Source organism: Argopecten irradians, chromosome 8, assembly GCF_041381155.1.
Source record: "Argopecten irradians isolate NY chromosome 8, Ai_NY, whole genome shotgun sequence".
NCBI lineage: Eukaryota > Metazoa > Mollusca > Bivalvia > Pectinida > Pectinidae > Argopecten > Argopecten irradians.
The window spans coordinates 22,295,397-22,322,946 of record NC_091141.1 but is presented as its reverse complement, the minus strand read 5'-3'; the positions used below and the strand labels follow the sequence as shown (position 1 = coordinate 22,322,946).

The 27,550-nt window shown below is 34.9% G+C and overlaps 2 protein-coding genes across 2 annotated transcripts; both read right to left on the bottom strand.

Annotated features, from left to right (window-relative positions):
• Positions 1–560: 560 nt before the first annotated feature.
• On the bottom strand, positions 561–16,749 carry LOC138329687 (3-ketoacyl-CoA thiolase, mitochondrial-like). Its single transcript, XM_069276938.1, has 11 exons — positions 16,644–16,749; positions 11,989–12,164; positions 11,090–11,218; positions 10,420–10,536; positions 9,686–9,833; positions 9,118–9,177; positions 3,947–4,062; positions 3,394–3,496; positions 2,976–3,073; positions 2,011–2,165; positions 561–1,415 (listed from the first exon to the last, which is right to left on the bottom strand). Exons 1-11 carry the CDS (start codon positions 16,657–16,659, stop codon positions 1,334–1,336), a joined length of 1,200 nt encoding a protein of 399 aa, XP_069133039.1. The 5' UTR covers positions 16,660–16,749; the 3' UTR covers positions 561–1,333.
• Positions 16,750–20,003: 3,254 nt separating this feature from the next.
• LOC138329686 (ribonuclease kappa-like) lies at positions 20,004–26,324 on the bottom strand. Its single transcript, XM_069276937.1, has 2 exons — positions 26,167–26,324; positions 20,004–23,413 (listed from the first exon to the last, which is right to left on the bottom strand). Exons 1-2 carry the CDS (start codon positions 26,242–26,244, stop codon positions 23,186–23,188), a joined length of 306 nt encoding a protein of 101 aa, XP_069133038.1. The 5' UTR covers positions 26,245–26,324; the 3' UTR covers positions 20,004–23,185.
• Positions 26,325–27,550: the final 1,226 nt, after the last annotated feature.

Genomic DNA, 27,550 nt, shown 5'->3' with positions numbered 1-27,550 from the left:
ATTAAAAGCATGCCCAAATTCATCCTCGGTAATCCAGAGGTTACTTTCAATGTCATTATATGCACCCCTGGACTATGTCATAGTAAAACTGAAAGCATATAAGAGAAAAAAAAACCCAACCACACGCCTGCAGAGACTTCCTTTAAATATTACACTCAACTTCAAAGCCACACAGTCACCACAGTGTACCGTTATTAAAATCTTTTGATGTACATCAAAAGGCCAAATTATCTTATCATCTGTTGTCTCGTACACAGCCTTTGTTGTCTTGTAAGAGCATTCAGTTTTACTGCAACATAATCCATGGGTGAATATAACATTAGTGATATTGACCCCTTAGACCCTTGAGTATCAAGGATGGATATCGTGACAGCGATAGTAACCCCTGGGGTACTGAGGATGGCTGAACTAACTAACACCAGTTGCATGGATCAGCCATTCTTTGTTTTTCCCCCGGTGAGTACTTTGTCAGTGCATTGTATATGTTTACTAATTATACAACTAATATTCTATGAGCTGAAAGCAGATTAAAACTAGATCATACATAACACAAAGAGGAATGATGATTTATATAACATTTTAATATAAACTTCAGATAAAGTATGAAGTTGATTGATCACTCTGTAAGTTATGATTCATTCTATGATCAATAATCATAAATAACACACTCTCTACTCCCTCTAAAAAAAAAGATAAATTCCTGAAATACACAGCAAATTAGACACACTCAATTATAAAGCATTATGTATCTAAATCATATATTGAGGAAATATTTCCCGGTTAATAAATAATCTCAAATAATGTCACAACTTTCATTCTTTGAAGAAATCATATATTATACATTGAGAATTCACAATCATGAGATAATTTGAGCAATAACCCATCAGCTGACAGAATGTTAGCAGCAAACAGTGTTGGTAGGATATGAACATCTGTAAGTACCTCTCAGCATGCATGGTTCCTTCATCACCCCCCCATTTCCTAGCACTTTCACACATTTCTGACCTGTATTACCTAGTACCACTTTTATGGCAGTCCATAGGAACCTTCAATGCAGTTATCATTTCATCACTGATTGTCTGTAGCCTGTTGTTTAATCATGTTTAGTGTTCATTTTCAAACATTTACGTTACATATACATGGTCCTCTCCAATGCAGTAGATATGTTTTTATTAGTTCATCTGTATGGGTTAGTAGCATTGTTCTCCCCTCAATTTAGTAACATACATACATGTTAAATTTTCAATTTTTGGCGTTACTATTAATGCTTTTGATTCCTTAGCTATCTTTCCCTGTCACAGATAAAGTCCTATTTTACGTTTTCTCCATCATTTTAAGCCTTTTCCAAAATCACCGTGATCCCCTGACCACCTCCAATACAGGCTGATCCCAGTCCAATCTTTTTACCTTGACGACTGGAAAAAAAAAAATCTTGTATAAAAACATAATAATTTAAAATGCGTTGAACTGTCACATTGGAATGTCATATGGAGATATTCTCACAAAGGGAAAAATGAGCATGGGAAAATTATATAGAATCTCAAAATTCACTTTTAACTTCGAAAAGGTCAAGGGTTTACTTTGTGAACCCGAGCAAGACAAAAAGATAAACAGATACATGTATAAACATTAACCTTTAACCTCTGACAGGTCAGATAGCAAACTATTTTACGGTGAAACTGAGCAAGACAAGGAGAAATACATAAACTTTCCATAAAAAACGCATGAAATTAATAAAAGAGATGAGCATGTTAATCTTGATGCTTAAATTTATTATTTATTTTAATTACAGTTACAGAAAAGAGGTTTCAAATTGTGATATTTCAAATTGAATATATATACAAAAAAAATAAAAAATATAATAATATTAGCGAAAAATAGGATAGGCTGACCCAATTTTATTATCATTTCGTTTCTTCATCTGCAGACACTGCATTTAGATTTTAATGCAGCAAAATTATGTTGACACAAAACTAGATTTCAAGGAAGTCAATCACATCTTGTACTCACTGAAGTTCATGGGCGATGTGTCCAGTAATCCTAGTTCCTGAGGCTGCGAGAGGATGACCAAGAGCGATAGCTCCTCCGTTCATGTTTGATACCTCTGGGTTCAGACCTAGTTCCTTCTGAACAGCGAGGTATTGAGGGGCAAAGGCTTCATTTACCTGTCAATCCAAAGATATATCATTTTAACTACTACTAACGAATTTCAAAGATAATACAAATACAGCAAGAACATTAATTAAGGATTAACTTGAATAGATTTTTTATGTTATGGAGATATAAGACAAAAATCTGAGTGTACTCTAAATAAACCGCTAAGCAGTTTATGATGAGAGTACACTCAGATTTTTGTGTTATATCTCCATAACATAAAAAATCTATTCAAATTAATCCTTATAATTCAATTTACTAAAGATAATCTCTTCAACATTTAAAATTCATTTTGGGACTCTTTTGTCTATGAAATTATTACGCCGTCATCTCAGCCAATCAGAAGCGACGTTAAAACGGCGACGCCATTTTTTCCTTTATGGGCTGATAAAGTATATTGTTAAGCCAATGAAAATGCTCGTAACAAGCAAAATTGAATTATTTTAGTATAAATTATGTAGAAAAAATTGGAAGAAAACGCAAATATGGGTAAAAATAAATTCTCATCCAAAACAATTATGACTCTCTTTAGAGTTTGTATTGTTATAACACATTATCATTGATGTTCTAAAACTTTTAAAAGAATTCAATTTTTTTTATAGAGTCAGCTGAACTTTAAAGTGCTACAATTTTTCATATGGGCAGAATTAGGAATCTTTTAATAAATAATGATAAAATGTGCTTGTATTTTCAATGGAGTGATCTAAATTTTATCCTGTGATACATGTACTTAGCCACAAAAAGCTAGAACACAGGTATTATACCATATAAAAGATGTACAGATCATCTCACAAGGATGACCAGAAAGGTGTGTCACATACTTCCACAATATCCATGTCTTCCACTGTCTTGCCAGCGGCCTGGAGAGCCGCGCGAGAAGCGGGGGCGGGGCCTATTCCCATGATCTTAGGGTCACAACCTGTCAATCACATAATGTAACATCTTTTAATTAAAATGAGCCACATTATATTGTCACAAGTTACCTTTTGTACACCAAAATAATTCTGACAGCTTTTTCAAACTACTTTTGTGTTTCATCCCCTGATATTCACTTTCAAGATTCAGCAGTCAGCAATTTTGATTGGCCATTTCCAAAGGTCATCTTGGCATGACCCCTAATGAGATGTTGTCAGATTCTCTGATCAAATGTAGTAATAATAAGGATATGTATTTCAATCAGATTGCTTTTATACTTAATTGGAGTGAACCCACCATACATTACTGTATTTATGAAATCACCTGAAATTCCGTAAGCTACAAGCCTGGCCAAAGGTGTGAGGTTGTATTTCTGCACAGCTTCCTCACTAGCTACAATCACAGCTGCGGCTCCGTCACAAACACCCTGTACATATAAAACATCATTTTTACAAGATAATTAAACAGTTTTGTGTTCTGAACCTGTAATATCATACATTTTCACATATTAATCATTAGTTTGTTTGGTTTATTAGATTAACGTCTAATTATAACCAGGGTGATTTAAGGACGGCTTCCTATGCAGGCAATGTTCTGTGGTGTGTGAATGGCTGAACGTTTTGGAAGGCTACAGTATATTTGTATTGTGTCGTAATAGCCTATGAAACCAGGATTTAGTGGTTCTAGGCAGTTGTCTCATGATGACTACTGGTATTGTTCTATTAAGATGACCCATTTAGTAAAATTTCTAGTCTCAAACTTCAAATGTCTATAAGATATTAATTCTGCCGACAAGGACAAGACGGACTTTGTAACACTAATGCTTTCCTCCCCCTAATTTCATGGCACAAATGCAGGCATGAAAAAAAATTCATACCGAAGCATTGCCAGCAGTCACTACTCCATCTTTCTTAAACACAGGTGGTAGTTTGGCCAAACCAGCAGCGTTAGTCTGAGGACGCGGATGTTCATCTACACTGAAGGTTTCTGGACCTAGAAGTAAGCAATATGAACACAAAAATGTCAGGAATGTATAGTCGTATTTCTATCATTAACATTACTTTCTGAAACCAATTAATGGTACATGTACTAATTAAATATTAAAATTTACACAGTGGAACTCGGTTGATAGTATGCAAACTCGAAGGGACCGAGATAAAACTTTGAGTTATCGAGCTTATGTACAAGTAATGAACACGTACTGCAGCTATTTACAAGTGATTATCGTTGATGATTGCTGATGCAATATAACGAAGGTTCATTGCTAAACATTAAACAGTTTTTCTATGTTTTTGAAGTTGTAAGCGGCTTTTGATTTGCCGTTTTACGGCATATTTATGAAAAAGAAATCGGCATTTTCAGCAATCTCGGTTTCCAAAAAATCTCAATTCGAGTTATATGAACATTTTATGTATGATTTAGGTCATTCAGACCAAAGAATTACTTCGTATTATCCAAGTTTTTCGAGTTTTCTGAATTCAAATTTTCTGAGTTTGTTCAACAAAGACAAAGAAGGAATTCAGCCGGGACCGGCAAAGTACTTCGTATTAAGCCGGGTTGTCGAATTATCCGAGTTCGTATCAAGAAAGTTCCACTGTACATGACTGATTATAAAACATTACCTGGTAATTTAAGATAAATTTCATATTAAGTAATAACTATTAAGATAAATTCTAAAAGCATTAAGATAAATTTATGCACCATAACAAAATTTCAATCTGAAGAAAACAGATGAGTGATTGAATTACTTTCATCCATTTCAGATGTTGTTTTATACTTTCAGTGTGACATTTTCTATTTTCAAGTGCTTGATATATCTATTCTGTCTTTGTATGTTACAAATTATATCCCTTTGTGGGAGGGTATCAATTGTGATGTCATTATTTTGTAAGGGAAACTCACATTGTTTTCTCTAAAAAATATTATGTTGCTCTTACAAACACATGACGTCATAATCAATACCTACCCAGTACCAACAAGGACAGAAAGCTCTAATGCGCAAAGGCTAACTATCTTTTTACGCAGTGTCTCATTTTTATTTCTAAAGCTGATAACAGATTTTTATATACATGTATTTTCTTTTTATATATTTTATAAAATCAATGAATGTAAATTTCATTGATGCATTATTACAAAACATTGATGGATTAACTATTTAATTGATTAATGTATGGAGAATTTTATTTGTATGATGATCTTTAGATTGAGACTTAGAATGACAAAAATGGTCTTGAAAGCCTGTGTCAAAGGTTCACCAAAAAAGAACACATATTCCCTAGTCCAATCAATACATGTGAACAGGTTAAGAGCCAAAGGTATATATTTTAATGGAGAGCATTGTGCTTTGGTTTTGAAATTTTAGAGAAGACTAACCCTGCAATGAAACGGAGTCAGATAGTCTGAATGAAATACAGTCGAAACTCGTTACCTCGAAATTCAACGGACCAATGAAAATACTTCGACTCATCCGGAATTTGACTCAAACGTAATGTCATTAGGTTTGATCGATTATGACTATTACAGAGGGGTACATGCCTATTAGGCCTACCATGATCAGCATATGATCGTGATTTTCTAACTATTAAAGTTTGTATTAAATCATTTTAGTTATTTGTTTTAAGATGTGTTTGGATTTTTTTAAATAAATAAAAAACTTGAATTACGATAATATGATCGTCACGATAATAGGCGTTAACCCAGATTTCCGTAGGTGGTATACCGACTTAAATGGTTCATACATCAAACTTATACGGCATATAGTAGCTGAAGAAATAAAAACAAGCATCTTTAATTTCTTATTTCATAAGTTAATGGTATTTCAAAATAATAACATAACAAAGTGAACAATAGTTTTCACCTACTGTAAGCAGACTACACTCTCTGTTTCCAGCTATCAAACTCATGTTCACTCATACTGGTTAATATAATTTACGGTATATGAAACGAAAGTAAATTTCTATACCAACGAAGAAATACATTGTATGACTAAGATACTAGTACATATGCAACGACTAGATTCTAGTTAAACATTGTGGGTTTGTTAAATTATTTTGCACTATCAACATTCCATACAAAGTCTTAGAAAACACTTTCGTTTGTAATGATTCCAAGACAAACACGCTTCCGGTCATGATCAGCCACGCCGATCGAGCCGTGCTGAGTGTGATTGGTGTCTATGTACAGGTAAGTCACAATTGTAAAGTGACACTAATTAGGAAGCCAGATTTGAGAGGATTATTAAACAATTCATAATTAGCAGTCCTTGTTGTAGTATGTTCCCATTGGCCTGCATATACCGATCGCGATATGTGCAGGTAAACCAATCGTGTTACGACAAACCACAAATGAATTTCAATTGCTTGTGTCCATGTTACATTTACCTGTTTATGTAATTGATTTTTTTTTAATTTGAAATTTTGACTGAAATTAAATTCGAGATAGCGACTTTTTTTTCGCTAAATATCCTAGGGATCAGGAATTGACTTTGACTCAACCGGAGTTTCGAGTCATCGAAATTTGAGTCATCCAATCTTAAAATACATACACAAAGAAGGAAACAAGAGGCCCAGAGGGCCTGTATCGCTCACCTGGTTTGTAATGCCAAGAAATGTTCTGAAAACAAGTTCATTGTTTATTTTCTGAAGGAATTTGAATATTAACCTCTAATTCCCCTATTGGGCCCCACTTTTTCTGCTCCAGGGGGTCAAAGCCAAAATTTATACGAATTCTGTTAACCCCAAGGATGTTTCTGGCCAAATTTGGGTGGTACAATCCATGCAGAACTCTAGGACAAGTAGCGATTTTTAGGATTTACCTCTATTTCCCTTATCGGGCCCCGCCCCTCATGCCCCCCGAGGGTCAGAGCCAAAATTTATACAAGTTCTGTTCCCCTTCCCCCAAGGATGTTTTTGCCAAATTTGGTTACAATCCATGCAGAACTCTACGACAAGTAGCGATTTATAGGATTTACCTCTATTACCCCTATTGGGCCCCGCCCCTCCTGCCCCCTTGGGGACAGAGCCAAAATTTATACAAGTTCTGTTCCCCTTCCCCTAAGGATGTTTCTGGCCAATTTTGGTTACAATCCATGCAGAACTCTAGGACAAGTAGCGATTTATAGGATTTACCTCTATTTCCCCTATTGGGCCCCGCCCCTCCTTCCCCCGAGGGGGGTCAGAGCCAAAATTTATACAAGTTCTGTTCCCCTTCCCCCAAGAATGTTTCTGGCCAAATTTGGTTACAATCCATGCAGAACTCTAGGACAAGTAGCGATTTATAGGATTTACCTCTATTACCCCTATTGGGCCCCGCCCCTCCTGCCCCCTTGGGGACAGAGCCAAAATTTATACAAGTTCTGTTCCCCTTCCCCTAAGGATGTTTTTGCCAAATTTGGTTACAATCCATGCAGAACTCTACGACAAGTAGCGATTTATAGGATTTACCTCTATTTCCCCTATTGGGCCCCGCCCCTCCTGCCCCCTTGGGGACAGAGCCAAAATTTATACAAGTTCTGTTCCCCTTCCCCCAAGGATGTTTCTGGCCAAATTTGGTTACAATCCATGCAGAACTCTAGGACAAGTAGCGATTTATAGGATTTACCTCTATTTCCCCTATTGGGCCCCGCCCCTCCTGCCCCCTTGGGGACAGAGCCAAAATTTATACAAGTTCTGTTCCCCTTCCCCCAAGGATGTTTTTGCCAAATTTGGTTACAATCCATGCAGAACTCTAGGACAAGTAGCGATTTATAGGATTTACCTCTATTTCCCCTATTGGGCCCCGCCCCTCCTTCCCCCGAGGGGGGTCAGAGCCAAAATTTATACAAGTTCTGTTCCCCTTCCCCCAAGAATGTTTCTGGCCAAATTTGGTTACAATCCATGCAGAACTCTAGGACAAGTAGCGATTTATAGGATTTACCTCTATTTCCCCTATTGGGCCCCGCCCCTCCTGCCCCCTTGGGGTCAGAGCCAAAATTTATACAAGTTCTGTTCCCCTTCCCCCAAGGATGTTTTTGGCCAAATTTGGTTACAATCCATGCAGAACTTTAGGACAAGTAGCGATTTATAGGATTTACCTCTATTTCCCCTATAGGGCCTCGCCCCTCCTGCCCTCGGGGGGTCAGAGCCAAAATTTATACAAGTTCTGTTCCCCTTCCCCCAAGAATGTTTCTTGCCAAATTTGGTTACAATCCATGCAGAACTCTAGGACAAGTAGCGATTTATAGGATTTACCTCTATTTCCCCTATTGGGCCCCGCCCCTCCTGCCCCCTTGGGGTCAGAGCCAAAATTTATACAAGTTCTGTTCCCCTTCCCCCAAGAATGTGTCTGGCCAAATTTGGTTACAATCCATGCAGAACTCTAGGACAAGTAGCGATTTATAGAATTTACCTCTATTTTCCCTATTGGGCCCCGCCCCTCCTGCCCCCGGGGGGTCAGAGCCAAAATTTATACAAGTTCTGTTCCCCTTCCCCCAAGGATGTTTCTGGCCAAATTTGGTTATAATCCATCCAGAACTCTATGACTAGTAGTGATTTATAGGATTTACCTCTATTTCCCCTATTGGGCCCCCCCCCTCCTGCCCCCTTGTGGTCAAAGCCAAAATTTATACAAGTTCTGTTCCCCTTCCCCCAAGGATGTTTCTGGCCAAATTTGGTTACAATCCATGCAGAACTCTAGGACAAGTAGCGATTTATAGAATTTACCTCTATTTCCCCTATTGGGCCCCGCCCCTCCTGCCCCCGGTGGGTCAGAGCCAAAATTTATACAAGTTCTGTTCCCCTTCCCCCAAGGATGTTTGTGGCCAAATTTGGTTACAATCCATCCAGAACTCTATGACTAGTAGCGATTTAAAGGAAATGTTGACAGACGGACGGACGATGGACGCCGCGCCATGACATAAGCTCACCGGCCCTTCGGGCCAGGTGAGCTAAAAAACGGGACTTTAAAATTAATTCGACTCAACCGGAATTTCGACTCAAGCGATTTTGAGATAACAAGTTTCGACTGTATGTTAATTTTTTTAATATTCATAACCGGTCAGCTCCTACTTACCTTTTTTGCTTTTTAGTGTCAGTGGGGCGATTTCTGCATTGAATACACCACCATCTTGTGCTGTAAGCATACAAATTCAGAAATATCAACTTGTTTTTTTCCAAAAAAATTAATTTCTTACCAATTTTTTTCAAACTCAATTATTCAAATTTCTTCATCTTCTTGATTTGTATGGTCAGTTAAAAACATGTACTGACTGGTAAAAATCTATAGGACAATAATTCTACAGGAGTGTATGTGCGGTTAAAAACATCACAAGGAAATATAGTTATGGCAGTCAAAAACATTGGTCCCAGAGAAATTAAATCTGTTGCATGGAATCTCAATTTCTATTTTCAGTAATGGTGTCCTTGACCTTTGACCTTCTGACATTGAAAACAATGCAAACCATGAAGCTTCAAAATGAGCATCCAAAGAAATATCCAGCTATTGTACACAAATATTTTCTGTTGTAGCAAACATAGTGATGTCACCCCTGTCATCTTCGCATCGCAGACAAAACGAAAATTAGTAAATTGATGCTTTAAAACAAGTGACACACAATAAAAGTCTACACAACGGGACTTGCCTTGTTTCCATCGTGACTGAGACTGTAGAGCATACTCGTCACAGTCCTCACGACTGATATTATATTGCATGGCAAGGTTCTCTGCTGTAATGGCCATCGGCATTTTAGTGTAGGTGTCAGTCAGCCCTCCCCATAGGGTATCTTCAAGCTGAAATTAAATCAAGAGTACTAGTATTAAATTATTGAAACATTTTGACAGATCTCTGTTTTGACTTGTGTGTTAAAATGTAAACATGTGTTAATTTTTAGAAGGGATTTTGAGCAATGTCTCTAAAAGCCAAGAATTTGGGCTGGATAAATAAAAATAACTTAAACACTTGCTTTATAAGATTTTAGAAAAAAATAACAAATCCCTGTAAGAGTTTTTAGTAAATTAATGTTGTTGTGGTAAAAAGCATGATTATAAAGAGATGTAATTCCACAAAATATCTTATTTAAACATAACAATCAGATGAAATAAAGATGTGGATATTTTCTGAAAAGGATAAAAAAAAATAGCGGACAGTAGTATAGTTGCTAATATTCGCAGAGGTTTTAATTTCGCGGGTCCATCCAAAATTACAAGAATTAAATACCTCGGGATATTTATCAATGATTTAGATTCCGCGAATAAGTTCAAAAACAGTAAGTTGCAAAATTTTACACCCGCGAAACTTAACAACTATACAGAATATGAAAGTGAATCACTTTTAAATTGTAACAATATCACTACAGAAGCTACTACAATATCTGACCTGGATAGGTTTACCCAAGGTTGTTCCAAAGCGGATATCTCTGACTGCAAACGGAGCCTGACTCATACTCTCGGTTCCTCCTGCCAGAACAATCTCACTCTCACCCAGCATAATTTCCTGTAAACAATGAATACAACAAAGTTTAATCACAATGATAAAATTGTACAAACACAAAAATCGCTACTCTCAAGCTATACAGATTATGCAGTTTACAGACTAATATTTGATGCTTAATACCTGGCACCAAAGGCCTGTAAAAACAGTAGGATACCCTTGTAAATAATGTAAATTAACAAAATACCGCAATATATCAACTTAATCATTTTAAAATGCATTTGTGTTCTATTCTACTATTTCTCCTTCTGTTAAAGCTAAATTATTATACTTCTCATGGTTCTTATAGCATGACAGAGGTTTTTCTCATTGCTTTGGGAATGGGGCCCATGGCTTTGAATTTGGGAAAATGTGCGACAAAACAAGATTTGGGAAAAATTATGAAATAGGAAATAAAGCATAATGAATAAGATTTCTTATTTTCAGTCTAGTTTATATACTTTTCTGAAGCCAATTCACAAATATTTAAAGCCTTATAGCCAACTAAGTTCATGCAATATTTTGGATAGTTATCAAGAAACTTTGAATTTAGGAAATTTAAGGCTTGAATTCTTACCTGAGCTCCATTGATTACTGCCTGGAACCCTGAGCCACAAAGTCTGTTTACACATAGTGATGGAGCAGCCTCCGGTACACCAGACCTCAGGCCAACATGTCGAGCTAGGTATATGGCATCTGTTGAGGACTGTTCAAATATAAAAGAAATAGTACTTAAAATACATGGAATACATTTTCTCTTTAAATCAGTTTCTTTTTCTTCAATTTTTTCAGTTTCAATTTTTGCCTATGCTACATTTTCACATTATTCTTGCTTCTTTTTTCTAATTCTAAATTCAGTAATTTATCACAGTCTTAAATACTTGCACTATCAAATACCTAAAGCGAAACAACTCTTGTACAATCAGAAACCTGATTTATGTATGTACAAATGCATCCAATATATGTTTCTGATGTGGATTATGGAAAAATCAATGACATGCCTTAAATTTCAAAGAGATTGATGGAAAATGTGAAAGGTAATGTCTATACAAATTAAAGTTTTGTACCTATTTAAAATTACTAACCAATTTATTGCTGACAAAAAAATCATGGCTCTGACTCTGATAGCCATATCACAAAATTTTTAATTACTTAAATTGTATCTTCCTGCTTTATATCAAAATCATGATTTTTTTACAAAAATAACTAGCTATACAATTAAGAAAGTGTTCAGCTTGGTTCATGCCTGAAATAAATTTATAATATGAAGCAATATTGGCATGGCTTCCTTGAATTTGCTTTCTCCAGATATAGCATTTATCATCCTATAACTGCAGTTCCTTGCTAACTAATTGACAGGGGGTACCCCTGGAGACATTTAGACTCTCCTTAATCAAGAACTAAAACTGTCCAATCCATTAAGAAATTACAGGTGTGGATGAGTTAAATAATGTATATGATTTAAAATAAGTTTACCTGTATAACATTCCCGATAATGACTGAGCTGACATTCTCTGGGTTGACATTTCCAGCTGCTAAAGCTGCCTGGGATGCCTGTTCCATCATTGCTGTAGCCGACATCCCCTTGAGTTTGCCCCCAAACGTCCCGAAGGCTGTCCGTTTGGCAGCCACAATAAACACGCCATTTACAGCTGGAAACACAAAATATATTCAAATTATAATCTAACTTTACATAATTATACTACCCATAAATCGGATTATCTACTTTTCGAACTGATGGAATAATTTGCTTTGATATATAAATATAAATTGCAGAGTTAGCTCCCTTGCAGGTAGGTATCTTATTGTGATATCATTATTTTGTGAGCACAATTTATGTCGTTTCTTCGAAAAAGTATGATGTTATGCCCAAAAACACATGATGTCACAAAAAATAATCAATACCCGCCCACAACGGCAGATAACTCTGTAATATACAGAAAAGGACATTGGAAATCATTAAAAATTACATATTCAGAATTTATAGTGTGCACAATTTTTTAGTCCAGATTTTCATTAATCTTACCTTTTTTAAAAATAGAATCTTAAATTGTTTTCAATATATTCACATAAAAGATAAAATCACAAGGGCTTGACATTCTGACAATAATGTATTGTATAAATATATAAAAATACCCCTATATAGTAAACTATATAGTGTTTTTATATACATATACTGGCATGTGACAATTTCTCGCTGAGTACCAACCAATTCTCGCCATTGCATGTGCACTTGCATGATCTCACAAAATTTTCAGACAATTTTTTGTGGAAATCAACATGCATGGTAGTGCCTTCTATCAGAAGATGACTTTAATGACGCAATTTGAGTGTTAATCAGGTTGGGCACAACCCTGCATATGGGTAACAGTTACCCATTTGAGTAACAGTTACCTGTTTGTAGTAATCAATAAGTTACCCAATTGAAGATTTATGTGAAAAGAAAACGGATACTGTTGTTTTAAAAATTATTATCAAAAAAGGTTGTCATAATTTTTAGAATGCCTTACAACCGATTCAAGACTCTATGTTTCTGTGGGTAAAATATCAAATTCTGTTGTCTAACTTTGTTGTAAGATGACAATTTAGGCGCTCTTCATTGACCATTGTACAGTTAAAAAGGCCCCACTGCAAAAACGGCCCCAGTTAAAACGGCCCCAGTCGAAACGGCCTCACTTTTATATAGGCAGAAATAAGACAAAGCTTGTGACGGAGCACACTGAAATTAATTAAAAGTAAATTTAAATGAATGTGAACGTGTTTGTTGTCTATCTTATTAAAGATGGTTGGTTATAGGTTGAGATTAATTAAAAGTAAATTTAAATGAATGTGAACGTGTTTGTTGTCTATCTTATTAAAGATGGTTGGTTAGGTTAATAATTTATTCCTACATATATACAAGTAGGCTGTTGCAAATGATGATTTTTTTTTACGTTCATGATCTCAACTAGCGTTTGATAGATCTAAGATTCTGCAAGTATAAGAAATCAATTTGAAATGTCTTCAAAATACTTTTAGTATTGATTTCTCATCAATTCATGTATGCTTGAGACAAAGATATTGTTGAAAAGGGAAGTGCTAGTATTCAACTGGGAAATTAGTTGTACTTGTTTAGAAAAAGTTTTTGATATTTTGACAAACGGAAAGTATTGAGAATGCAGTCAAAGTAATAAATATATTCAAATCTTGTGTTGCAATATTTTTCAACATGTTCAGTGTGTTGATTATACACATTTGTCTTCTAAATGTTCACTGTAAAATATGTGGTAAGTTTTGCTTGTAACATTATCTTACAAAACGAATTACATGTAGCTCACATTTCAGTATCTAAGAAATTACAAGAAATAGATTATCTTTCTCATCAATTAAATAGAAAACATCCAAATGATAGTATGTGAAACATTTGTTAAACTATAAGAAATCAAATGTACATGTGTCAAAAATTTAGTGAATTTGAGCAAATGTATTGTTCTTAGTTATGAAAAACGTTAAAATGAGTTTAAATTATGTGAATTATGATAACATGCACTGAAATTTCGAAGAGAGCGGCTTGAGTTTTAGATGAGACTACCAGAATGTATGAGGCAGAATTGAATTGTATCCTATATATATATAGACATGTATTGTTTTACTGATATTCATGATTTGATTTGTTCTTTCCCGTACAGTTGATCGTAATTTTGTGGGATATCAGCGCCTTTACAATTTAGCGTATCTAATAGTCATTTTTCGCACATATATGACTTTGGAGAAATGGAGGTGATTTAGTTTGTGACTTTTACCAAAATTGAGACAATGAAGTTTGTCCCATTTTGATTAATAATGTACTAAGTTAATATGTTAGTAATGGTGCCATGTCAAAATTATTACGCCCTTTTTTGATAAAAAAAAAAGTTTAAAACAACTTCATGAATTTTTCTTACACAGAATTCCTCATTTTGGTAACTTATTGATTGTAAACTCAAACAGGTAGATATAACAATGTTTTACAACTGTGTGAAACTGAAAGTATCCCATATTACACAGGTTGGGCACAACCCTGCATATGGGTAACAGTTACCCATTTGAGTAACAGTTACCTGTTTGCAGTAATCAATAAGTTACCCAATTGAGTAAATAATTATGTGAAAAGAAAATGCATAATGCTGTTTTAAAAATCATTATCAAAAAAGGGCATCATAATTTTTAGAATGCCTTACAACTGATCAAAGACTCTATGCTTCTGTGGGTGAAATATCAAAATCTGTTGTCTAACTTTGTTGTAAGATGACAATTTAGGTGCTCTCCATTAAGATAAGATAAGTTTATTTCTGGTTCAGGACTTATATGTAAAGTTCTCTATACCAGACTCAGACAAAATATAGAGTTTACAGTTAATACATTTTTATCCGGTAATAATAATAAATTAATGATGTATAAAGGCTTTGTAGTTGTATAAGAGTTCTTGTTCTTTCCAATGTTTGTCTAACGCATTTTTGAAGGAGTTTATATTTGGCGCCATCACTACATTCTCTGGTAGATCGTTCCATATCTTAGTAGCTCTTAGTGAAAAAAAGTTTCTCCTAATCTCATAGTTTGATCTTGTATGGAATAGCTTCCTCCTATGCCCCCTGCTGCTCTCGCGGTCCGTTGCATCTTTCCATAAAGATAAAATGTTACAACATTCGGAGTCATATATTCCATCTAAAATTTTGAAGAGTTCTATCATGTCTCCTCGTATTCTTCTATATGCCAATGTTGGTAATTTCAGTTTCTCCAGCCTTTGACTGTATGCTAGATGTGACATTCCTGGTAGACATTTTGTCGCTCTTCTTTGGACACTTTCTATCATTTCTATATGCTTCTGTAGGTAAGGCGCCCATACGGGGCAAGCATAGTCCAAATGAGACCGAACTAAGCATTTATATAGCGGAATAAATGATTTGATGTCTAAAAACTGAAAAGTTCTTCTCAAAAGTCCAAACATGGAATTGGCTTTTTTTACTTTCTCTGATATATGGGTGTCGAAGCTTAACGTGGAATCTACAACTACTCCTATATCTTTTTCTTGGTCTATATGTTGCAGTGTTTTTCCATTGAGCTGGTATTGTATAATTTCCTCACGTTGGTTTCTTGTTCTCTGTTTGTGTATCCTCATGTGTTTGCATTTATCTGGGTGCATTTTTAGAAGCCACGTTTCACTCCATTTCGACATTGTATCTAAATCACTTTGCAGATCTAAAGCATCATCTTTGCCACGGATAGCCTTGAATATTTTAGTATCATCCGCAAATAAGTATACGTCTGACTGCACTATATCTGGAAGATCATTAACAAATATCACAAATAATAAGGGTCCAAGAACCGATCCTTGTGGAATTCCTGATGTTACACTTGACCATTCGGAATTTTTGCCATTGACTTCAGTGTATAGCTATCATGGAAATTCAGTGCAAATGTCATGGTTGAATGAGTTTTACCTGGTTTCTATTTTTAGCACCATAGTAAGCAATGGAGGTGGTTTATTTTGTGACTTTTACCGAAATTGAGACAATGAAGTTTGTCCCATTTCGATTAATAATGTACTATATTATATTAGTAATGGTGCCATGTTAAAATTATTACGCCCTAGCTTTTTTGATAAAAAAGTTTAAAACAAATTCATGCATTTTTCTTACAAAATATTCCTCATTTGGGTAACTTATTGATTACTCAAACAGGTAACTGTTACTCAAATGGGTAACTGTTACCCATATGCAGGGTTGTGCTCAACCTGTTAGTATAAGCTTACAGTACAGTACATGAAATTTGCGTTATGCCATTTGTCTTTCACATACCCAATACGACCGATTAAAGAAATGAAAAATGAAGGAGCAATTAATAGAGCTAATTTGTCTCAAAATTATTAACCTAAGATATGAAGTTTATTACTGAAATTAAACTTCAAAGGTAACGTTATGTCTTACTTGCAGGGTCAAAGTCCAAAACATTTTGTTCGACTTTTTTGGAACTGTGCATGATGAATTTACACTTTCATATAGGGTAAAACCAAATATTAGTTCAACAAAGAAATAACCATGCGTGTTTATTTGTGTATAATCGCTTATAAATTATTTCTTTCTAAAAGATACACCCGGCGAAATGATATTTACCTCTCGACAGCGCCATGTTGAAAGGTTGCAGTAAAGATGAACTTTGATTGGCTGCCTGGAAAAAACAGCAGCGTGTTCGATTTGAAAACAAAAAACGGGACGCGTTCGAAGGAAAATACTATTATTCATCTATTAGGGTAACGGTCACATCTTAGTTACTGAAATGACCTACCCTTGAAGAATTCATGCATGATTATTGTACTCAATTGCTCAATTCTGCATTTTCATCCATGATTATCATTTAAATATTTTAAACACGAAACAGTTTAGTAAGTTTAAAACCTTTATAAATTAACTTGGGTGTATAACATATTGTTAATTAACAACGTGGAGATTTTGCTTCATTTTGTTTTTCTGTGAAGACAATTCCGTCAACTCTGATTTCTTTCTATTTTTGCTTACGTATTAGTTATTATGGGCTACTACTGTACCAACCCACGCAATATTATCGCCACCCGGAAAGCGCCAGTTGGCTAAACGGGTCCATAAAAGTTAAATATTAATATCATATGTCTTCTTATGTACATATATACACAATGATTATAATGATAAAACGAACCAAAAAATCAAATTATCAAAACATGGTTTTTATAACGTTAGTTGATTGCTTGAGTACTTGACTCCGATAGTTATAGTCACAGCACATGCGAACATATAATAGGGGTAGGCTATAATATTTTTCCAAACAAGAAGCAGACGCCTGTGGTCTCAATCTACATAAATTTGTATTCACCAGAGTGGGATAGAACATTTTAGACGTTTTAGGGGTCTAGATAAAAAAAAATCAGTCTTACCGATTTAAACGTTTTTACTTACATTGTGTACTATGGATAATATGTTCAGTATATTGATCTCTTTATCTAGAGCCCTAAAACGAAAATGGTCTATGGATACTCTCGGTCTGTTGGGTCCAGATTGATATTAAACTGCATGTAACTAATTCTCAGATCCCTGTTCAATGGAGTAGATCGACCTTCGGTATTTAACATCTAACGAGTTTATTCCTTTTGTTAAAGGCGCATATTTATTAATGATACTTGACTAGAATATGTCGATACATTTCATCAGCATCTCCTGACAATACCATGTCCCAAATCCACTTAGTTTCTACACATTGTTGTTTTCATATTCTCGTAGTCTCCTTTCTTGTAGTTTCTCCTTGAACCGTTTCCTAGCAGGATAGTTGTCACTGCAAATATTAAAATAACAGTACAAAATGGTCACTGTAAGTCTTTGACAGAGGGGACTTTCATATTTGATATCTTTTATCATCTCCTTATTAGCATGTCTAAACAGTTCACAATATGGTGAAGTTCCTTGTAAGCCGAGTTAAAAATGATGTCCTACATGTAAAGCAGAAACATATATACATAGAGATTGGTAACTCCTCCAATTTTACGATCGGCAGATGTACCTCTGTATGTGCTTAGGCTTTTTTTGGATAATCTCTTAAATAGTTGAATATAAAAGAAAAACTTTGATCTGTTGTAAAGGTTCAGTAATTATCAGATGGTTTGAGTACGATTTTGGATAAAAAAAATATATTTTGACTTATTTCAATAAAGTTGAATTGAATTAATCAAACAAAACGCACTTCCGGTTTTGAATCCCTGATATTCGAAAAACAAGGTAAAAATTGCTTATTTTCGTGCTTTCAAAAATCATATAAAATAACATCAATCGCGAATACTGATCACATCAAACCATTATATAATGTTTAAACTTTGTGCTAACGCAAAAATAACATGTTTAAAAGAATACACTTAAAAGTAGTTAGCCAAGGCAAAATGCCTATAAACCGGAGATCCCTCTGCCTGTTAACAAAGACAAAGGAGTTTCCAATCTCTATATGTATGCATTTCTGATGTAAACCAAAGGCCGACAGATGACGTATCACTTATAAATCATTCAATACAATTTTCCAAAATTTTCAATTTCTTGGTCGTTTCTAGCTGATTATGTAATCCAGTTAGGTTGAAATCACACATAATCAGTATAATATATATGAGCTTAGTTTTTTTTAAGTGTCGTTACAGAGTTAAATATCCGCTGTATTTAAGTGTTGTTACAGAGTTAAATATCCGCTATATTTTAAGTGTCGTTACAGAGTTAAATATCCGCTGTATTCAGTTGCTTCCTAACCAGGAACATCAACTAGTACTGTCTTCGTTATAGCCGACTCTCCCTGAACCAGAATATCGTACGTAGCTAGCGAAGGTCGAATCACAGTGATAAAAAGTGACTGTAAAACTTATAACGAAATAGGGCTTCTGGTTAACTAAATCACATATCTATACGTATATAATATATATCTTACTGTTCCTAGCTGTATATTTATATTGCTACGGTACCCAGTATTGCCAACTCACCCGATTTTCCCGGGTTGACCCGTTTATTAGACATTTTAGAATGTATAACCCGATTGACCCGGCGGGTCATCAAATAACCCGATTTTCAGCACTTGGACCAAAGTGTCAAAAAGCTTACAAATAATTCGTCAGATAAAGCCATTAGCGCAATTTTAATTACATCTCAGGACTTTAGACTCATATCAGGCCCTTGTATAATGCAGGTAGCTATGTTTGTGTTTACACAAACTTTGAAAAATGTGTGAAATTGTAGCAATTAATCTATTCAGTCATGCTTCACGATGTCCATGATCGTTTTTAGCCAGACCCATCTAGCAAAATCAGACATGGCCAATTAATACTGTTCAAAATTAGAAATTATCTCTTCAAAATTCTTCAAAAGCACAAACATTTGTGATCTCAGACAAAGATTTACTCATATGAATAAAACAGTCAACAGTACCGTCTGTGGCGTGTTTTGGATTTTCGTTATTTGCGATCACACGTCTCCCTTTTTGGTCGCCATCCAGACTATCTGTTTCTTGATGAACACTGATAAGACTCGTGAACGCACAGGGACCTGACACAAATTTCTAACCAGTAGTATTTATATACATGTATATCATCCCTGTGGATGAACGTATTCCCCCATTCCATTCTCATTGATGGGTTTCCTTTTCCTGATTTTTCATTGAATCTTTTTGACTTCTCTGTATGCAACAAAACCAATATACATTCAGGTCTGTCGAAATTTCTGTGGTCTTCTTTGGTAAGTATGCCATGGATTCAATTCCTTCATTTTCACTACCAATTTTCGTTCTGCCTGTTTACGTTACCGTCCGCATCATTTTGTTCATCAAGTCTATAGACAACTATGAAATCGTTCCTTTCATGCTTTGTGGGAAATGGGAGTAACAAGAATTTGTTTACAGATGGACGGACGGGCAAGATGAAAGATGATTTGAATAGTCCACTATCATATAAGATGGTGGGCTAAAATACAACAAAACAATTTCTTTAACATACATAATTTAATTAAGATCCTCTATTGACTGATCACATTATCATTAAACCTTCCTACAGACACCTATTTCATACCAAATTTCTACCTATTATCAGATTGAATTCTGACATTTAGTACCATACACAAAATCACAGATTCATAATTCAAATTAACTAAACAAAATAACAATAGTATACAATAATATGGGTGCATATATCTGTATAATACCTTTCAAGCCACAGGGACCTGGCACAAATTTCTAACTAATAATACATGTATTTATATATATAGCATCAAGGGAATGAACTCTACGGTAGAGAAAAACAGATATTTTTTTAATTTGAGACTTTCTTTTTTATAAACAGGCTCTATATATCAATGACGCATATCTTATAATTACCTTAGAGATATAATTTACCTTTCCAATTATTGCTTAATATAAATACTATAATATATATATATACTGTTGGTTAGAAAATCGTGCCAGGTCCCTGAATATCTAGCCATACACAGAAAGCAATCATACAAACAAATAATAAAATTTGTCACTCAATCTGATGAAAATTCATATTTTCAATATCATACAAGTATCTCATAGAATAAGCATACTGAAGATATAGATTTTAATTAGATTGTTGGTCACCTATTTTGGGCTCTCAATTTTAATTAAAATATCATGTAAATATGTAGGGTAAGTATCCACAGCATGCTTAACTGATTCATCCATGATGACACATTTAGACTCTTCTAAATCAAAGACTAGACCAGACTATTATGAATTTCAGGGGTGAATAAGTAAAGCATGCTTTTATCATTGACATAGTTCTTTGAAAGGAATTTCTATATTTATTCCCAAAATAGCAATTAACTTTAAGATACTATATCTACACAGGTTTGAAGGTTTCTAAACACCAACATTTTGCAAATAACCCCATTTTCCCAGTGTTTCGCAGTTACTCTCTTATACATTAGAGTGAGGGTACGTAATTTCGCACAGTACGTAATTTCGCACAACTGACGATTTTTCGCGATCTTCCTTTAAATGTCAGAAAGATTTACTCTGTTGTTTATGTTGTGACTAAAGGAGGCCTCTCACTGTGATTTTGTCATATTTAGTTAAACTTTTCAGGATAAGTTTGTTTTGAAAAAACGAAATCGGAACAATACGGCCCATCTCAGTAAAGAAATTTATAGAAAATAAACCACTTGACATAAAATAATTCTGGGTGGTAAATAACTGATTCACGTACAAATATGTAGAGAAACTATCCTTTTTTAGAATATATCGAAACCCGTATGAAAATCCATCAAATATAAGCGGAAAACAGATATTTTCTGCGGACACCCTATGACTTTCTTGACCTCGTTTACATTGTTTACTATGGGGAGCGGTCATTTTTCGTAACGAAAATGGCGGCGAAATGTCACTTTTTCATTTAGAAATATAATTGTGTTTTTACGTCATTTCAAGATTGGAACTGTACTTAATCTTTATTTAAGATGTTGTTGGTCCATGAAATGTTTGAAAACAATTATTTTCTCCAAAAACAAGAAAGTTTGAGGGGTGTGCGAAATTACGTCCCCCAAACCCGTTCAACTACAGGTTAACCTCAAGTTAATAACAGCTCCCGTGCGCAGTGATACGTCTGCGCATATCCGGTTACATACTCGTGTGTTGTGGAGCACTTGTACATCTGCCGATGTAAGTCCAGCCTTTTTGGTTCGGAATGAAAGTATTTGAAATTCATTAAAATCAATGCCAAAAGTGTGCGAAATTACGTACCCCCACTCTATAGAATATACTTAGACTCTAGGTTAATATTGATACAACGACAAAACAATCACTTTAATTATCTATTAAATACAAGTACTTGTAAAGTTGTTCAATTTCTCTACAGTGATTTCTCATTCTATCTTATACTGTTACAAATCATTTTGAAGTAAAGGTACCTTTCCGTATTCATTGTTTTTCTAAGATAACAATATTTTCATTCAATAATTTTGTTTTTTCATCAATTTTCAAAAATGCAAAAATTTCATTTAGCTGTTTTATTTATAAAATAACGGATACCAGGTGATTATATCATATCAAACTCCCAAATTTTTAGAGACAATGTCCTTTAGTTCAAAGTTAACGCAGATTACCAAAACATGGTGTATGTAATAATTTTGATTTCTATATGGAATTTATTTTTGTAGCATATACAATTCATATATATAAATATTTGCTTTTTTCTTCATTATTGCGATGGAATTGTAATAATTTTCAGTCAGTTCCTCCCCCTCTCCTTTACTGTTATTTCACCCCACAAGCACATATATATTCTCCTTGGAACATGGACATCTAAATGTCCAGAATTAAATCATTTCAACAATATCAAACATATAATTAAAATGTATTTAAACAATCTACAGATATGAAGGACTAGGATTTCTCAAAATGTTACAACACATTGGATGTATACAATCATATTTTATAATGAGCTCTTGAGCTATAGACATATTTCTCAAATGAAAGCTTGGGACATGTGGTATAGACCACACAGGGACGTGTTCCCAAGTCTCAGGATAAAAAAGGAATTTTCCGATATCCTTAATACTAGAAATTAATATTTTATCATTGATCTGAAGGTCGCATCATAGTGTTATTAGGATTTTCCATTCATGGATATATGACAAAGTGTCAAGTCCCTGTGGGCTAGACTCCCGGGTTAACATTTCATATTATTTGTCAGAGAAATCCATCTAGCCCCTGATATTTTTTAAAACATAAATCACAAGGCTCTAATTTATTAACACAAGACAATGATTCAGGAATGTTATAATCACATGAAGTTACGCTTATTATCATTGCTGAATAATGATGATAATATTATCGTCATAAAAATTAAATCACAAATGATCCGAACAAATCAGGTTATTTATACATAGGATACCCTGGTAACATGTTAGATTTATCTTATTTTCTAACTGTTTGTAAACTGAAGTCCAATGTTGATGTACGCAGCTCTACATATTATACATATGCTGCTAAATGTAGATTTTGATTTCAAATTTCTTATTTAACAAAATGCAAAGTGTTCAATAGATCCTGGTTGAATGTGTTTAAACATAAATGTTTTGACAATGTTTATCGATTGGCTGGTGAAAATGTATTCATTCTGGCTCAACGTTGTTTGTTCACATCAGGCTTAGGACATTTCGTAACTGGCTCTGGCATGCATGCGTTGTTGGCAACAGGAAAAGAAGAAAAAGAAGACGTATATTCCAGCAGCTATGAAACAGTTAACAGCAGTCTGTTCATATTTTTCGTGTATGTATGTCATACTGTAGTTCTTATTTTTCCAAACTTCCTCATCTTTAGGAATGTCCTCAAATAGTGCTGGACTATGGATCTGGAAGAAGGCTCCAAGAATAGCCTGTAAATACATAAATAGTTAAAAGTAATTAGAGTCAGAGTAATAAGAGCTCTCAATAGAACACTGTAATCTATCTTCCTTTTAAATGTGGTTTATAATTATTTGCACAAATTTCCCAATCACAGTAAATTCATGAATGTTAACCTTTGGGAATACAACCACGTGAACCTCGCTTATATTAACTGATACATATTTGCATCTTATTTTCTTTGCAAAAATTAATCTTCGGAAACTCCTTTTTGAAATAGAAATTGCAAAATTTAGTAGCCGAGAAAGACAAATTTCTACTTGCATACATACGGCAAAAATCAACTAATCATTTGAAGAAGCTACTGATCCTAGTAACGTTTCATAAATAATTAAATCAGAAATTTTCTATTGTAAACGGAAAAATAATTCTGAAACTTATACCAGGTAAAATGAAGTCTAAAATATGGGTTAAGTACATAATGGACCATCAATTACGTATTCCCACCTTCCTATGACAAAAATCTTATTAAGATAATATATATATAAGTGATGTCATAATGCAGATGGAAGATTTAAGATCGATGCTCCCCCACCGACAGAGCATAACAAAATGATACCCATCATTTGAACAATAACTTAATGTTTAATTGTGTTAATACATGTATGCGTCTAATTAACACAAACATAATACATAAAAACACAATTTATTTTGCTTTTGGTACATACACAATCAGTACTTCATTCCCAGTTTCTGTACTATGCAGGAGTGAGGACATAAAGCTGTGGATTTTTTTCAGGGTGCAATTCATCATTTATAAAAAATATTTTTATCTAGTGTGATAGAACGGGTTTCTATCATTGTTGCATTTATTTCTACAGTATGTATATTTGTTATTGCGCTCTTCTAAGTCTTCACTTCAGTGATCTGTTTATGTATCTTTGACCCAAATTCAGGGGAACACCGTGAGAACAGGTCTTATCTAGGGTGTGTTTGCTGTTTAGCAGTCACATTCATCAACCTAGTTGTCCTCATGATCACCCCGATGATGACCGCTGGCCGGACTACACGTGTGGTACACGTGGGAGGTGTTTATCAGTCAGTTGAGCCTTGTCTGTATTTAAGCGGAAGTTATATTTAGTGTGTAGGTGGGTTGTTGTAGCAACGGTTTAACCTAAATATGGTGCTCTGTCCGGACTTTGACTAATCAGTGGTCACTTTGGGGTACTGGGTTGATATGTCGTTATAAAACGGAAGCTTTGGGTCTTGACTAGGGAGAATGGGTTAGGGACAGAACCATGCCGTGCACTGTCAACAGTGCAACACTTGCGGGGTCTCTGAACTACCATTTGGGTTTATACTTAGAGCTACATGGCTAACAAGGGTTTGTGTCGTTCTAGGGGATTGTCAGGGGCTTAGGGCTTAGATATCCATAGGAAACCTAGTTCGCACATTGTAGAAGGGGATCGTCAGGGGCTTAGGGCTTAGACATCCAAAGGAAACCTATTTACACGGTTGGTTATGTCTCTTAGAGTTGGGAACATTTGGTAGGTCGGTTATCTCCCGTTTGGTGTTGTTGGACTGTGTTTGGGAACACATGGTCTTGTTGTTCTGTAGCTATATAATTAGGGTTTCGCTTCATATAGGATAATTGTATACTTGTTTCTCTTACTGTAAGTTGTCTACATCAGGCACTATTGTAAATATATTCTTTATCAATTCTGTATTACTTGTCTTTTATATAATAAATAGTTATTTGTACCTGTATTTACCTAGTTGAGTTATTGGATTAGTGTCAGTGCTTCCGCTACATCCTTGAGATTGAACCTGTTGAGATACAGGCCTGTAACCTGTGGAGGAAACGGGATCCGGAGAGGATTTGTGACGACTGTGGACTCTGTTGTATACTAAAAATACTATACGATCACGATTTGGGACTTATACATATAACGGGAGCTACAGTCGGATCGCCCCTCCGGGTCTCTTGCGGAAAACCCTCCCTATTACACTATAAATAAGAAGCTTGAACTTTTAAATGATGGTAATGGTGGAAATGTACTTAAGAAAAACACTAATTTGTCTGCTCCTGTTTTTTGATAGCTAAAAAATTCCATTCGTCAGCTGTGTCTTATCGTGCTACGTTTCTTATAGCACGACGAGACACTTTTTAAACATGCATTATGATGATGGCTATGAAAAAATTCAAACAAAACTGGTGACCTTATATATGATCTGCGAAACTAATCCTCTGAATACTCCCATAACATGAGAGTCAACTGGTCAGACATTTTTTCATCAGACGTTATTTTGCTGTTAGACATGACATAATGTTTCGAAGGTGTCTCATTGTGCTATACTTCTAAAATTGTTGTACACTCTCCACTCGACTCGAAACAGCTCACATGCAGACTACCGTATAATGGACAATGGTAAAAAATCAAACTTCATATATATAAATGTGAAATGTAACACCATTTATGCCCTAGGCAACGTACCTTTTAGGCCTAGGCCTAGTAAATATTTATATAGTTATCCCCTTTACAAAACCAAATAACCTGATCAGAAGTATGAAAGCGAGTAGAAAAGGATTTTCTCAACGCATCTTAAATAATTTCATACGTTGATTTTAACAAGATCGTATATAGCCTAGACATAGATCTACTAGAACGCCGTTCTTCAGATGATCTTGTGACCAATCGACAGTCGACGTGTTCACTATTCGCTAAATTGCAATTCATTTTCTTATTGGCTGTAGTTCTTGATCGTCGATATATATATAACTTACCAACATGATTATTCCCCATATACTGATGATTGTGCAGCATATCGAAAGTTTGGGGCCACAAAGCGGACAGACACCCATTTCAAAGTTAATCGTATGTCAAATTCCTACAGCTCCAAGATCAGGAAGTGTATGGTGACCTTCACCTTGTATCATGTGACGACTGTCTCGCAGAATGGTGTGATGAGCTAGGTATCAATAAATAATTACCAAGACCAATTTTTAGTAAATGGTTAAAAATTGTATAAAATGTTAAAGCAGTATTTTTTTATCAGTATCTTAAAATTTTATCCTGAACTGTACTAGAGAGTTAACAGGTTATTGATAATGTTTTTCACAATGTAATAAAATCATGTGTCTGCTTAAGATATTTAAAAAAAATGATACGTCTAATTTTCTAAATTATTTTTTGTCCTGTGAACATAAGTGTCTGCTGATACAAGGTTTCGGAATAGATAGGCATAGACATAGAGAGTAGGAACAGCTAGACAGTGTTGGCACTAGGTTTCGAAATTGTCAGATTGGCAGGTGTCGGAAGAGACAAGTTGATACAAGGTGTCGGGATAGACAGTGCATGTTTTAATTTAAATCAATTTTATTGTTACAAAAGACAAATGGATTGGACGAAAGTTATTACAACTTACTGACGTCCTTCCCGAACAAATAAAAATTATAATTACAATGATATTTTGTCACGTGATAGCTTAAATATGTCTATATATGTTTACTTTATATATCAAAACAAAACAAAAGTTACAAATTAGGATATAGCTAAAGAGATAAAGGAGGGATAAGAGACACCAACGCATATTTTTGTTTGTTATAGAGGGTTTTGCTTAGAACGTGTGAGTGGTTATTCTTAACTAGTCGGCGCATAGCCTTCTGCTAATGTTCAGTCACATCACGTGCTGCGTCATCCTCGATATTCCAGGGGTTCCGATCACTTACGATCTCTACACCCCTGGACTATCTCATAGTGAAATTGAAGGCAGCTCAGCTGAAAACATTTGACCAATCACAGGCCAGCAATGATTTCCTTTGAAGACTACAGAGAGATCGACGCCTAACATTAGAGTCACACAGTCAACCACAGTGTACCGTAGTCCGCTAAACCTGCCTATATTATTAGGCTTTTTTTAATTTTTTTCCCCTAATATATAGTCTATATATAAGGCAAAAAAAAAAAAAAAAAGCCTAATAATATAGGCAGGTTTAGCGGACTAAGTGTACCGTTATACGGTTCTTTTGATGTACATCAAAGGACTAAATTACCTGTTCTTTCCAGTTGCCTCCAGTTTTACTATGAGATAGTCCAGGGGTGTAGAGATCGTAAGTGATCGGAACCCCTGGAGTATCGAGGATGGTGCTGCGTTGGCCTTTCACCATG